The following is a 15,595-nucleotide window of genomic DNA, read 5'->3' on the forward strand; positions in this document are numbered from 1 at the left end:
ACATAAGGTTCTTCTGCCAGCAATTGTTGTTTCTTGTACATATCAGAGATGTATGCTTAACCCATTGCCATATAATATTTTCTGATTTCTAACAAAAATGAGAGGGTTTGTAATGGGGGAAAAAAAATCATAGATCAGACATCTAATAACAGGGATCAATAAGAGAAACAGTATTTTAAACTAGCAGGTGGTAAAATGGAAGGTGGGCTTCTTGAGATGTCAAAAGACTGACAGAAGGAGCAGGAAGAGTCCAGGAAATAGAAGCATAGCCAGAGTTCATAATGAGAAGCCAGGCTTCAGGCATGGTATAGAAATGTAACCAGAGCAGATGAAAAATATATGTGTATATAAGGAGCTATACAGAGTCCTGTCTAGGTAAGTCAGAAAAGTAGTATAGAATAAAATCATAAAATATCCCAAGTTAGAATGGACCCATAAGGTTTGTTGAGTTCAACTTCTGGCTGCACCCAAAAATCTGACCATGAGTATGTGGGAAGGGATAACAGTGCAAATATAGATCAGTGGGCATGAAATGGTTGTAGGAGAAAAGTAGAACATGGACCACATAAGCATGGGCTACAGCTAGAGGATGGAGAAGGCACTGCTAATGTGCAAGTAAGATTGGCCTGTAGGATCTACAGAGAATCATGATTCTATCTGTTTTGTGCCACTGAGTTAGTGGTTTTCTAAGTGTAATAGTAGTAAGTATAATTTGTGATTTCATGCTTTATTTGAATACAGCAGCTCACTTGTAGGGAAAAATCATTGGGAAGCGCAGGTGGGCTCTTATTAATGGAGTGCACCTTGGAAAAAAGCTTTGAATATTTTTTGTTGCTGTTCAAAATAAACAAGAACGTAACCGATATATATGGCACAGAGGTCCGCAGAGCCATTGTTCCACCTATAGCATGTGTCTATACTTTTGTTCTTCACAGTGTCCTGCAACGTTCTACAGATTGGCTTTGTAGTATCTTTTGGCAGATAATGGGATGGGGAAAGAGGAAGTTCTTCTCATTTGCTGTGACCTTGTTGCCTGTTGACAAGGAGTACAGGGTGAGATGTTCTAGTGTTGTAAATAATATCCTTTCCCTGCTCACCTCTTTCATGCTGGCCTCCAAAACCAGTCTGCCTCTTAACAGCTTTGCCAGGATATCAGTATTTACATTATTAGCATTTCTGCTTTTAACAAACAGCTCCACAACTGATTGTAAAATTTTAATATTGATTTGTTTTATTTTCTGGGCATTTTTCACTCTAATGAGCAGAATATATTTGGAGTCTGCGATTGCAATTTTTGCCCTTTGTTGTTTTTTTTTTTGGCATTGACATTTCCTTCTTGTGTATTTGTCAAGACAAATCTCTTCAGCTAAAGCACTGTCTAAATGGACACTGTTTTGAAGATACAAAAGGGATTTTTTGGGGCGTGCTAGAGTTTTAGGTAACTTAACTCTAGTACTTAACTTTTAGGTAACTTAACTCAGTTTCTTAACTGAGAGGATACTGCTGCCCTCTCTGACTTCAGCTCCATTACTTCAAGAACTCTGTAATTTCCATTAAGATAGGGAAATCTTCAGAAGCACTTAGGGTTTGTTCAGTACCAGAAGTACACGTGCTGCGTGCATTTCTTGGCTCTTCTCTTTCCATTGGTGCTCAGATATTTTTCTTACCCTGTTCCCCATCCCTCTTTACTGCGGCAATAATTTATTTGGAAAGTAACTGCTAATACTGAGATATTTTTAGATGCCTTTAATGTAATGCAGTAGGTGTCAAAGAGGAGAGCCTGTTCCAAATGACCATCTGGCTCTCTGCAGGGGCTCAGTAGATCACAAATAGTTCACCAGACTCGCTCTGAGGAGCACTGTGGGAACTTTGGTTTCCCACTAGAGAAAAAACTGTTAAAGCTTCCCCTGCCTACGTGTTCCCATTCCAGCCCTGCATACTGGACAAAACCCAGCCATATTGGCATTGAAGTGAAAAAGGACCTGGGATAAGAAAGGGGAGAGTTCGTAGCTACTGGAAGTCACCTCAGTAGAATGCTCAGTTTTCTGGTTCTTTAACATCTTTTGCTGAGTCTTTTGGAATATCAGCATGATCTGTGCCTTATATCTGTGTCCTACTTCAGGAAGCTAAATTCTCCCTTTTTTTTTTCTTTTTCTCTTAGAGCCTACCTTTGGTTTGCTTAATAATGAATTCCTGTAAGACATCTTTTCTTCCCTCATTGTTGCTGTTATAAGAGTTGCTGTTTTTTCACCATAAATTAGATAGAAGCAATGACACTGGAAATTTTTGTTAGCAATTGTGTGTCATACACAGCTATAGCAAAACAGCGGTCTGTAAGCAGGCTGATACAACTGTGGAACAGATCGTGCTTGAACTGTAACTCTCTTTGGCAGAAAATACTTAGCAGCTCCAGAAAGTATCCAATGCATTGTAGGTATCATCAGAGCAGCTGTTTTCAACAAGACAAGAAAGTAATCATACGTTCTGCACACTGTTCTGATTTCATAAAGATTTTCATAGAAACAACAGATTTATTTCAGTAAGTGAAAAATAAATAATAGTTAAAATAGTTAAGATAGACTTCTCACAGCCATAGCTATAGTCAAAAGGAAGAGTTTGAGAGCTTATTTAGCACAGTGGTGAGTGATGAGAAGGTTTGCATTGGCCTATGCATAGGCAATGGCATAGCATGAGGAGACCCCTGGCAAGGCTCTGGCAGTGTTGTAGTCAGTTATAACGGTGTTCCTGTATCATATCCTGCCTGGGAAGGGAGGGGTATCTAGATTTGCAAATTCCTCTGATTAGATCAAGGTGAAACAGCACTCAGGGTCTGTGCGTAAGAGGAAAAAAGAAAACCTGTAATAGGAGATATGCATAGAGCAGCTATCCTGCATGTGTTGGCTCTCCTGCAATTCTGTCTGCTTAAGCCATGCAGTTTTATAGGAAATTCAAGTAAGTTTTGGGTTACTTAACAACTGAAAGAAAGAAAAGGAGATCACCAGTCCTGGTCCCACATCAAGCATGTTGACAAGGTGGTGTGTGGCTTAAAACAAAGAAGGGATGCGGCAATAAGAAGGGCAAGGACAGTCCCTCAGCCATGTTTGTAGATGGCTCCAATCCCAGGATGGACTGAGACTCCAGACACCAGCCAAATCAAAGCAGGTGGCTCTGGGTCCCCTCCTGTGACCTGACCGTTTCTTGGGCATTGTTTTGGTCTCTGCCAGGAGGGGCTGAAACATGAGTCAAATTAAGGGAAGGAACACCCAGTTCCTGCCTGTGGCTTAATTGTCTCTCAAGTTGGCGTCCAGCCCCACATTAACAGCCACTTGGGGCTCCTCCCCTGCAGCCTTCCTGTGGTACCACCCTGTAAAATAGCTGAAAAAATCACAATCAGAAATGGAGTCTTTGAGCATATTTGGTTCTGTACATACTTTTTGGAGTTCAGTACAGCAACTGGTGAGATTACGTGGCAGTGCAGCTTGACCTTTAAGATTTTATTTTAATAATGGTGATGTGTCATTACCAACAACTGACCTCAGGCTGGACCCCGTCTGGAATGGACCCCATCAGGAGAGACACAAACACGGATGCCGTGGAGTCAACTCTCGAATTTACTGCTGCGTCACACTGCTTATATACCGGCATGGCTTCTGCACAGCCACATCCCGTACACCCATACATGCACATGCCCCTGCCTACCCCCAAAGTCCTCCTATGCATGAATCATGTTATCACAGGGCACTGGGCAAGACACTTCATCACAGCCCCTTTCTGTGGTTCCGCTTCAGCTGCTTTGGCTGTTGTTGTCTAGCAATTCTTGTGCAATCGCTCAGGCCCGTCCCCCGGTTGACCTTCTTCCCCAACAGTGGTGTAATGAGGAAAATAACTTAATGGAGAACAGATAGATTGTGTTGGAGGTACAGTGACACTAGTGATGTTTTTATTCAATTTGGTTTTAATGTTGAAGTGTTCCGGATCCAAGAACAACATACATTACAAAGGAACAATAACTGAATTCATTTTTTCCCCATTATATCTTTGTGATAAGTCTGAATTAAGAATGCTGCTTTTAAATAGGATATTGATTTTGACAATTTTAAACAAATGTATTTGTTGAGGTTTTTAAGAAAGTTAAATGCGTTTAAATAATGAAATGTTTAAAAATCAGATTTTTTTTCTTTTTTTCAACCTCTAAATTTCTTTTCATTGGAGTAGGTGATAATCCATTGATCGTTCAGTTTGCTGCCAAAGAAGCACAAGTTTTATGTGATGCTGCCCTTCTCGTCTGTCCTTTCGCAGATGGAGTAGACCTAAACTGTGGCTGTCCTCAGAGGTAAAGATTTGAAAAAGATGGTTAAGTATGATTAAATTAATTAGAGAATAAAGGATGCTGGCCTTCATTTTCAGAGTCATTTCTGTCTTAATTTAAAAAAAAGACTTTGAGATTGAAATACCTTTCTAACCTGTCAGTCCGAAACATCTGTGTGCTAAGATGCTGTTCAGAATGTTCTGAGATGCCTGTGGTCACCATGGGAAGACCAGGTGCCCTTGCTGATTTGCCTCTTCGTTTCTGAGGTACTGAGGGTCGGCTCAGAAGTGAAGTGTCCATCTCTGTGACTTAGCAGCTGTAGCATTTGACTTTCCAGAAGAAGAACTTTGCTGCAAATAATCCGCAGAGTGTTTTGAGAAATAACATGGCAGTTCCCAAACTAATGAGCCACATCCCTGATGTCTCAGACTTAAGCAAGTGAAGAACAGTCCCTAAAATGTAATTACACAGACTGTATTACTCATGAAGTGCTGAACAGAATTCCCTCCATCTTTTATTAGGTTTGGAAGTACAGAGAATTAGTGATCATTCAAAGATTTTGCCTTGGCAAAATAATAATGCACAAAGGAAGATTCTCACTAACTGGTTCAATTGAGAACCATTTATTATACATTTGTCAGGCAGTCTTTTTCTAAGTAAATCTCTCAATAATAAATGTAGGGCAGCAGGAGATAGTATTACGGTGCACATATTTAATTTGGCTATTCTAATTAGTTATCGACTTAAAATTACAGTATTGGAGAACACAGTTCTGAAGACATCAGAGATGTCCAAATCTTGTGCGCATTGATTTCAATGTAGTAGAGTTGTGTTTATCTGCCTGTATGAGAAAAATTCTTTAAAGAGTGCTGCTGTTCAGTAGAAGCAAAGGTTGTCTCCTGCCAATCATAAGTAATTGTTGTCATTCAAAGCAAAAGATAGTATTATGGAAGTCAGATTCTTATTCCACTTCAAATGTGTTCCTTTCCAACACAAAGTAATGTTCTGTTCAAAAGAAACCTGTGACCCAACAGAAGGGGAAATATCAAACTATTTATTTCATGTATGATCTAAACCATTCTTAATTAAGTGTTTTTCTTCCTTGTAAGCCTGTTTTGTGGATAGGAAATTGAACTGGAATAGATCAGTTACTTGTCCAGAATTATAACAACAGATCTAAAAGCTGGTGTCACACTGCAAACATGATCAAACTACAGCCATTATTATCTCTGCTTACTCAGTCACGCATTTTAAACACTATAAACAAACTGATACATTTAACTGAAATTGATCTGCGTTTTTCAATTGTAGAATACAGTGTTATTTTTTTCTTTCAAAGATGGGCAATGGCAGAAGGTTATGGTGCTTGCTTAATAAATAAACCAGAGCTAGTTCGAGATATGGTGAGACATGTACGGAATCAGATCGACAATCCTCGATTTTCAGTATCTATTAAAATAAGGTATGTCTAACATACTATTTGCAGTACATGGAGAAGTCTTTTTAATGTTTTTGTAAAGAAATATGCTTGTGTAATAGTTACACTACAATATATGTAATTAATGCAAAATTACAAATTATTGTAAGTTCCTTAAATGTGATGACTGCTGAATTTTTTGACCCCAGGTGTTAAGCGTATCTGGGCAGCCAGTCCCAACCTCAGGTGGTAGAACCAGCACAGTCTTTGACTGCTTGCCCACATATCCAAGTGGATGCCAGAATTTATTGCAATCCAGAAGACATGATAGTACAAGTTAAAAGGTTTATAATTCCATGAAGTAAAAGCACTACATAGTCTACAATCATGCAGACTTACTTGTAAGCTGCTGGTGCCTATAAAAGACAGGATAATGAGTCTGGGAACCAGTCCACACAGCTCCTGTAAAAACATGTTCTCTTTCCCTTTGTCACTTTCTGAACTTGTATAAACTGCTGGTCTATTTTACTTTCTAACATTTCATCCGCTATTTATTTTCATATCTTGTGGTGCTTATGCATATCATGTTAAGTTTCAGCTTTGTTTGCAGTCCCTCAGAAAAGGACAACTGTTATAAATTGGATTATGTGAAGTAATGACAATTAATGTACAATCTTGGGCACTCTTGCTTAATCTCTATAAAAGTTACCACACAAGCTTTAGAGATGGTATGTAATTGGGAAATGATAAATAGTGATTTCAATAAGTTATACATCTTTATTAAATACATATTTACTTTCCCACAGTAGTATTTTTTTGTGCAAGTATTTATAGAAATCTCTGGTGACTCCTTCCTGGAGGGCTTATATACCGTTCAGGTAGCTTGCTAGCTAATGCTTTAATTCCTTGGAATTTTAGGATACACGAAGACTTAAAAAGAACAGTAGACCTGTGTAAAAAAGCTGAAGCAACTGGAGTTTCATGGATTACGGTACACGGGAGAAATATAGAAGAAAGACATCAGCCAGTACATTATGATGCAATTAAAGTAATTAAAGAAAGCATACACATACCTGTTGTGGCTAATGGAGACATTAAAACTTTAAAAGATGCTGAAAATGTTCATCACCTGACAGGTGCAGATGGTAAGATTAAACATATCCTACTTTCTAAATAAATTTACAAATTAAATTCCCGAGTATTTGTTTTAGCTTTAAGTGGAACGTTGTTTGCATCTTTTTCTCTGAGGAGACAAATGAAGGATGGTATTTTAAGTGCTTAATATGCTCATGAACAAAATCTCTTGTAATTAACAGAGAACCAGAGTGCTGTTATTCAAAGTCTCAAGTACATTTGAAAGGCAAACTACAAAAGCTCTTTGCTTACTTATGCTTTCATCACTCAGTAGTTGAGTTAGCGGTAGAGTTCAAGGGGGACCGTCAGACATCCGTTCTGTTTATGGAACTGATCATTTATTATAGAGCTGTAGGTTTTGACTTAAAATCTTCTACTTCCTGCAAACAGTAATGGATTTCTCATAGTAAGAATATAGAGGGAGAAAGATAAACAAGCCAGATACTTAACAATTAAGATGGTTTGCTTCAAGTACGTGGTGAAGCATTACACTCTTACCTGTCTATTTACGTTGCCTTTACTGTAGTAAAATATGGAAGTGAAAAGTTGCCCAGCAGTTATTTGGTTACAGTAGGTTCCTGCAACTGTCTGTGGTTTCAAGCCAACATTGAAGTTCAACATGTATCTTGAAGAAGTTATCTGGATCTACATATTTTGAGTCTTACAGTTAGAGTGTAGCGGGACAGAGGACAGTAGCTGGTGTCGTAAGAAGAGTTCACATGGCAGGTTTCTATTGACATCATTGGTGTTTAAAAAAAAAACAAGAACTATTTGCATCAAACCACCACGCTGCTATCGTGGCTTTCACTCCAAATACAAAGCAGGAAGAGAATATATAACAGGAAAGAATGCTCTTGTAGTCTGACTTTCTTGAACAACCAAGTATAAAACACCAAACTGTCTAACATATGATACAGATACAGAATACAGAAACTTCATAATTTTTTGTCTTATACAATCCTTTTCATTTCAAAATTTTTTCATATTTGGTCATCCCACGTGACAGATGATATGTTGACAGAGAGGGAAAACAAGCACTTTCTCACAGAAATATTTCAATAGAGCTTGGCTGGATGTCTCTGACAATTTGAGAATGTAGTTGCAAATGCATGGGCTTATTCGGAAAGCCAACATTTTCTGTAGACTAGGAGCCATGAGTTCTCTATCACAGAGACTTGAGCTGTTAATGGAAGAATGATTCCAGGTCAGCGTATCAGCTGAGTTGCAGTAAAAATAACTTCAGCATTTTACTACCCCTGCGTCTACATAATAATTACATGTTAAAGAATGGGCTTATATGTGTGTAGCAAATAAAAACAGAGTAGTATTGAGTTGCTGTTTAAAAAGTAGAAAAGAAAGGCTTCTTTTTTTCTGTGTGTTGCATCAGAATTTCTGGAAGGTTATGTTAACAGGTGAAATGAGGTGACAGATGGTGTAGGTACTCAAAGGCCAGGGCTGTTAAACTGATGTCTTTAATACAGATGCAGTACTTACCCCTATTGTTCTCCCATTACTTGTTATAATGGATGCTATAAAGTAGGTGCTATAAAAAAGATGTAATGTTAAATTTAACAATAATGTAACTCACTGTTTAATTTGCAATTTGAAGGTGTAATGGTGGCTAGAGGACTCTTAGCAAATCCAGCTATGTTTGCAGGATATGAAGAAACACCTTTGAAGTGCATCCAGGATTGGGTTGACATTGCTCTTGAGCACGGAACTCCTTTTACATGTTTTCACCACCACTTAATGTACATGATGGAACGGATAACTTCAAAACAAGAAAAGAAAGTTTTTAACATTTTATCAAGTACCTCGGCAGTTCTGGATTACCTGGCTCATCATTATGGTGTGTGTGGCTGAAAGCATTTCAGTTGTATGTATACTCATACTTTGTAATTGCTGATGTTGCTACTTGGGCTCTTACTGATTAAATCCATATCACAGTGTAAATATTTTCAATACAGCTTAATCCTGAGGTCAGGCTGATAGTTTGTACTTCTAGTGTTTTTACAATGGCATATTTAACTAAAGAAATACTCCACATTCCACAAACGTGTAATTCTATCTACAAGGCATTACTGTACAGAGAGTTGCCTATTATGTGACTGCAGTGATTTAATTTATTTTTCACCAGACAGTTGCTTACAGCAGTAAGCAAAACTAAGGCCTTTTCATAGTGGAACTCCCTAAAATCAGAACTACTCATAAATAATAACAAAAATACATGACCAAAAGAATACAAAGGGAGCAATTATAGAAATATTTGCTTTAACTGACATAAGACGTAAGATGTGCTTTTGAATATTAGTAGAATTTTCCAGCTTAATGACTGTAAGAGTTTGAAGCCCAGCACTGTACCCTCTTGAATTAGATGTTCCTTTTGCAATCTGAAATCTTGTAAATTTATAACTCAGAAAAATTCTACCATTAATATAATGAAAGAAACCTGTAATACATATAAGATGACGGAAGGAGAGAGTAAAATGAAGAGAGTTTAAATCAAGTACAGACCTAAATGGATCTAGAATGCAAGACTTGAAAGTTCCGTGTAACCAAATACAGTATTGGTTATCTACTATGTGATAATCCTATGAAAGATTAAACTGCAGTCATCTACCAAACCAGGACTTTATAGGCCAAAGAAAAGCTGACAGATTCTCTCAGTAGGACTCTTGCATCCTTTCTGCAGGCGTGTTGCTTATCAAAGCATGACAGCTGTTTCACTTTGGATCCTTATACTGGGGGAAGACAGTGAAAATGGGAACAAGACAATAACACTGCTCTCCAGCTGCATTTGTTCTGCAAGGGAAATTTTACAAGCCTGTGCAGTACAATTATTTGTAGTAAAATAATTTGTTTCCTTTCTGTGTTTACACAGAAACTCATAAAAGAAATGCTTAGTTTTTTAACGGGTACTTTGTGCATATACAAGTGAATGGTTGTAATTTTCTAAATAAATTACTTGCTTTTGTATACAATTGTAATTTGCTTATTACAGTGTACAATATGGCAACCTGGGAAAGGGGGTTTTGCTTTTGAGGCCGTTCCTCATACCTGTTGTTTAGATATCTACGGTCCCACAGTTATTTTTAATGCAGTGATAAAAATGACTTGCTTATTTTTCATTGAGAATTTGCTCTGATCTAGGTATACAAATGAGTTAGAAAAGCATGACCCGAATCATCAAGTCTCGTTTGCTCTTTAGGACAGCTAAGCTTATACATCTCCTCTGATATGGCTTGTATTTCCAGTTCATCCAACTATAGTGCAGTATTCACTTCTCCTCAGTTCTGGAAATGCCTCAAGTCTTCTGCTTCAAAATTAAAAACTACAAAATTGACTTGCATAAGAAAGGAATTCTGTAGGGTATTAACTAGGTCCTGCGATAGCATTTACTTAAGACTTTATGATACAGCAAATCAGTCACCACACAGAGCAGAAGAAAAAAGATTCATTAGAATCAAAAACAAAAATGCAAGGCTTATGTATTTATTTATTTATTTATTTTAGTAGTGGGGAAATGGTATTTTAGAGGACTTGAAATACCTTGACCTATTTAGGAACTGAATACTTGATGGTTTTGAAGGCAGCAGTTGTTGTGCCTGTGTGATACCAATCATAGAGATTTCTGCCTGAAGTACAAGACCTAGGTTGCACTTAATATTTCTAGTAATTAAGGAGTGCTTGATCTGGCCAATTAAGTGCAATAAAGGTCAATGGAAGTTTAGCATCCTGTTATGTGGTGAAATGAATGGCTGTCAGCTAATTTGTATGCCTCCTTCCTCTCGTCAATTTGTCTGCATCTGAACACGTCTCATTGCTTTGACACAGGATAAGTTGCAAAAATTGAGTTTAAAAGCCATACTTTGAACAGCCTATGCTGCTTATGGTACACGTTAAAGATACCCCCATGGCAATTAAATAATTAACTTGCCGTTTTGCTTTAGATTGCAGTTATATTTCTCATAAACCTTTTGAACATGGGAAAACTGTACCAGTTTAAAGCCAGCAGATATATTCCTTCCTTCATTAAAGTATTTGTAACATCACCAGGTCTTCCATTTTCTAACCAGTTTTCAATCTTCAATAAGTTACTCCATTATTATTCTCCTCGGCTACCTCAGACCTCATTCCAGGTTGGTGAGGATGCTCAGCAGCAGCAGTCGAAGTGCACTGCAGTCACTGCAGGGGGAGCCTTTCGGAGATCTTGTGGAGCTCCTGGAGGGCCAGCACAGACTCAGACTTTCTGGCAGTGGAGATGTGCAAGTTTAGTCTTGTCAGTATGCAGCTAAGCCTGCTGGAGAGCAGCCTGCAGTGCTGGCACACAGCTCAGAAAAGGAAACTGCTCTGGGTTTAAGGGAAAGAAAGTCTTTAGTAACATTTTAATAGCTTCAATAAAGTATAATAGCAGTAGGCCAATAGCTAAAGTGTAATAACCAGAATATAATAAGAGGTTATGTTTTATCTATGAGTTTGATTACGTTTATGAGAATATGTTAGAAATGCTTCTTAAAACCCAGGCTGCTTCCACAGTGTAGATTAGATTGCAGTGTCTGGTTGTGTTACTCTCCAATAGTTGCTATGGATAAACAATTATTTGGGATGCAACCTTTCATCAGACATTGCTTAGCAGCAACTGGGAAAGCGTTAACACACGGGAACAGTCCTGAAGTCACAGAGCTGGGAAATGTAAGCACAAATAATTTCAGATTGAGAGCAGCTGCAGTCAGCTCTGCTGAAAACTGCTTATGCAGTGACTCCTTGTTTTACTTTCCGTGGATTATTACTACTATTTATGCTAGTTAAACTACACCCTTTTGATGTAAATTTTCTGGGACAGAGTTCTTAAGAGCAACTCAGATGCTTGTATCAAGAAGGCTGGTCATGTCCAGCTAGACCAGGTAACCCCTTCCCAAGCAGACAGGTACCTGTTGGAACTGCAGGCAAATCAGCTGAGCTGATTGCCCAGGGTGAAATTGCTGGATGTGACATGCGACAGCGTGAGAAGCTAAAAAAAGCCACAGATAGCCCTGGGAGGGGTGGCTGGATTTCAGCGTCGGTTACGTGGGAGTTACATGAAAAACAGCTGAACGACAGAAATAACCAAAGAGTTTGGGGAGTCCATTTGGGACTGTGAACTTGCAGGGTTAATGGTGTCCAATAACCATGTCACTACCTGAGTAATACCACACAAGGCCAAGATAAGCAAATTAATGGTATCAGAAATACTGAATGCGGGTATAGATGTCACCAGACTGGGAAGAACAGGGAAAAGAGATGAGGGTTACTAGGGAGAAATGAGGGGAGTTGCAAGTGGCTAAGATGGCTGAGAAATCATAGAATCATAAATGGCCTGGGTTGAAAAGGACCACCTTATATTTTCATCCCCCTGTTATGTACAGGGTCACCAACCACTAGACCAGGCTGCCCAGGGCCACATCCAGCCTGACCGTGAATGCCTGCAGGGATGGGGCATCCACAACCTCCTTGGGCAACCTGTTCCAGTAGCAATGCATGGGCATACCGTGCTTGAAACCTTGCTATGCTGATGAAGAACACTACACCCAACACAGGGCAGAAAAGAACTTTCTGAAGGAATGTGGTTTTACTCATGAGGTCCAAACAAGACTGCTGGACATTGTCTGAAATTTGTTTGGTAGATACTGTTGTGCCTTTATGGCAGTAATGGCAGTACTTTCTTTGTGAAAACAGCTTTATGGAATCTTCATATGTTTTAGAGTCATAGAACACCCCAAGTTGGAAGGAGTCTATAAGTATCATTGAGTCCAATTCCTGGCTCTGCACAGCACCACCCAAAAATCAGACCATACAGCTGAGAGTATTGCCCAGGCTCTTCTTGAACTCTGGCAGCTCGGGCTGTGCCCTGGGCAGCCTGTTCCAGGGCCCAAGCACACTCTTCATGAATAACCCTCTCCTGATACCCATCCTGACCCTCCCCTGCAGCATGATGCTTCTGCGGGGCAGCACTTCAATGTCAAAAACCCGTGAGTGGGTCAGGCAGCGAAGTCAAGGCCTTGATCTAAGAAGCTGGAGACATGGAGCAGTGGGCTCCTACAGCAGACTGCATCTAAACACTGCCTGAATGTAAAGCAAAGATGTTGGTTTTAACCGTTCTCAGCACGAAGATAGATGCCCGCATGCCCCAGCAGAGGAGGGGTTGTGGGCGCGCTGCCGGCCACCACACCAGACCCCAGGCAGTCATCACTAGGCTGCCCCAGCCCTATGGGAGCGGGGCTCAGAGATTATCAGGACGAGTACAGACTGGCTGGATCCTTCCTCCGAGGCGCTCACCGTGGCACCACCTCCGCTCCCTGCCCCGGCCGTGTCACTCAGCTCCGTCCCGGCCCACATCCTGCCGGCAGCCCGCCCCGCCCCGCCGCCCGCTCCACAGCCTCAGCGCCGGCGGGAAGGGTGGGTCCGCTGCCTGCCTCCCTGCCCTGACCCGCTCGCTGGATAGAGGCCGCGCTCCCCTCCCCTTTTAGAACGGCCCGCCGCCATCAGGCCCTGAAGCCGAGGAGGTTGCGAGGGCTGAGCTGCCACGGGGGGTGGGGGGGGAGGACTGGGACAGGCCCAGGGCGACCGGCGACTCCCCGCTGCGCAGGAGTCGGTGGGGAAGACGGGGAGAAGGCTGCCGCCCCTCTGCGGGCGGCGACGGAGGGCTGACGGCTTGCGGGGCTGCGTCGCATCCGGGGGGCGGCGGAGGAGGCCGGGCCCGGGCGGGACGGGCGCGGGGGGAGCCCATTCGGAACTCAGGCGGGAGGCCCCGAGCCGCAGCGCCAGCAGTGAGTGCCGCGTGGGTCCGGGCCCCGCCTGAGCCCCGCTTTGCCCCGCAGGCCGCAGGGACGATGACTGTCCAGTGGACGGCGGTTGCCGCCTTCCTGTACGGCGAGGTGGGAGTGCTGCTCGTGCTGTGCCTGCCCTTCATCTCCCCACTGAGGTAGGAGCTCGGGCTGTGCTGGGCTGCCCCAGTCGGGCTTCTCGAGCCGTGTCTGTTCTCTTAAGTTTTTGTCGTTACGAACGTGGAGCTTTGGTGCATCTCGGGATAGATGTGAGCTGTCGGGGTGCTGCTTGAGACCTGAATGGCAGGAGTTTCAGGCACCAGAGCCTGTTTTAAGGAGCTTTATGGGATTTTCTTACACACTTTTAATTTACCTGTCCAGCAGCTGGGCTTCCCGCACTGAGCCCCTCACGCCTTGCTTCGCTGAGAGGGAACCGGCCCCTCTGCTCTCTGGGAACAGCTGGCCTGAAGGAGGGCAGCGGTGCTGTCACCTCACCGCATGCTCCTGTTGGGGAGCCGTTACCACGTGTGCCGATACGGGCTGTGCTGTGGGCACAGGGCAGATAAGGCACGTTGGGCACTCAGAACTCCTCGTAGGCAGCCTTTGTACGAGCTGTCAGAGGCTTGTTTAAAAACACACAGGCTTAGTTTGGTGCAGAAGATTCAGTCAGGGCTGCTGTAGGAAAGGCCTCTGTGTATGTATATGGGAACGAAGTAATAATTCTGGAACGCAATACAAATGTTAAGTATAATCCTAAGGCAAATGCCTGTAGTAACAGAGAGAAATACAACAGAAACAAAATGTGTCAATTGCTCGTGTTATTTGCAGAGGCCTGACTTGGAGTTTGTTTCCTTTCTTCTAAGCAGCTTTCCAAATTTGGTAGTGCTGTTTTCATTCCTCTGAAGAAATAGTGAGAAAATACTGCTAACTTCCCTGCAGGAGACACAATTCGGATTTCTTTCCGGAGTATCAGTTTAAAAAACAAAAAAAGCCCCTTAGATTTGCTGCTGCTGTGGTGCTTTGTAAAGCTGTTAGATGTTGTAAAGCCGTTAAGTGTTGGCTTTCTTCACCTTAAAGGTATGAATGAATGAAGGATGCAGGTTTTACTGTAACGTGCTGGGGAAGAAAACCTAAACCAAAACACTGTGGGGTGCAGAGTCAGAATGTCATCGCTTACACCTGCGGGAGGGTCCTGGCCAGGGCTGAATCCCCTGCAGCCAGTGTCACAGCTTATGAGGAGTTCAGTGTGTTTCAGTACAGATTGCAGAGTTCCCATGTTTTCTGTTGTTTCTGAGTCTAAGGTCCAGCTGTAAGAGGGGAAAAGCATGATGGGAGCTGTAATCAGATTACTAACAACAATGGCTTGTGTGAGGAAACAAGCTGCAAGACTTCATTTAGGCTGATGACACATGCAGGGTATGTTGGCAGTATTGAAACAGGTTTCGCTTACGACATAGATGAGGCCTGGATCTGATCTTCGAAGCTGAAAAGCAAATGCATAATCTGCAGTGTTACGAATAGATATTTATGTTTGGTTTGTAACATTCAGTTATTCTTTCAAACAGGGGTTTCTGAAAGGATGAAATAGCGTATCTTTGTGACGTGGTCTATTACCTTGTTAACAAAACTGTCACAGGAATCCTGTAGAATTAAGGGCTGGGTTTAGCTGTTGTGATAGTACTAGAGGACAGCAGTTCTGCCTTATGCATCTTGGTGGCCTTGAGAGCTGGTTTGGTCCTGAGGGTAATGCGTGCACAGTCAGAGATGTGAAACTGCAGCTCTTTCAAGTTTTGATTTCCTGGTTCTCAGGCTAAGTTCCTGGAAATTAGTAACTTGTCAGTATAGAAGTGCATGCATTCAGTAAGACAGGGCTGTACTGACACTTGGTTGTTAACATTGTGCTGGTGGGCAGGATTGTAATTTGGAAGTATA

At 41.6% G+C, this 15,595-nt stretch overlaps 1 protein-coding gene across 5 annotated transcripts in view; it reads left to right on the forward strand.

Annotated features, from left to right (window-relative positions):
* DUS4L (dihydrouridine synthase 4 like) overlaps nucleotides 1–15,595 on the forward strand; it is a 35,162-nt gene that overhangs the window by 1,157 nt on the left and 18,410 nt on the right. Inside the window, exons 3-7 of one of the 5 annotated variants that reach the window (XM_072350552.1) lie at nucleotides 4,216–4,333; nucleotides 5,649–5,771; nucleotides 6,645–6,871; nucleotides 8,470–8,709; nucleotides 9,553–9,667. In XM_072350552.1, the coding sequence (XP_072206653.1) occupies nucleotides 4,216–4,333; nucleotides 5,649–5,771; nucleotides 6,645–6,871; nucleotides 8,470–8,709; nucleotides 9,553–9,575 (731 nt within the window). In that variant the 3' untranslated portion in view covers nucleotides 9,576–9,667. Of the gene's footprint in view, nucleotides 1–4,215; nucleotides 4,334–5,648; nucleotides 5,772–6,644; nucleotides 6,872–8,469; nucleotides 9,094–9,552; nucleotides 9,668–13,070; nucleotides 13,403–13,717; nucleotides 13,822–15,595 lie in introns of those variants that run through there. The other 4 variants (XM_072350562.1, XM_072350586.1, XM_072350571.1 and 1 more) reach the window with 4 other exon arrangements.

The sequence above is a fragment of the Excalfactoria chinensis genome, chromosome 1, assembly GCF_039878825.1.
Source record: "Excalfactoria chinensis isolate bCotChi1 chromosome 1, bCotChi1.hap2, whole genome shotgun sequence".
Lineage (NCBI taxonomy): Eukaryota > Metazoa > Chordata > Aves > Galliformes > Phasianidae > Excalfactoria > Excalfactoria chinensis.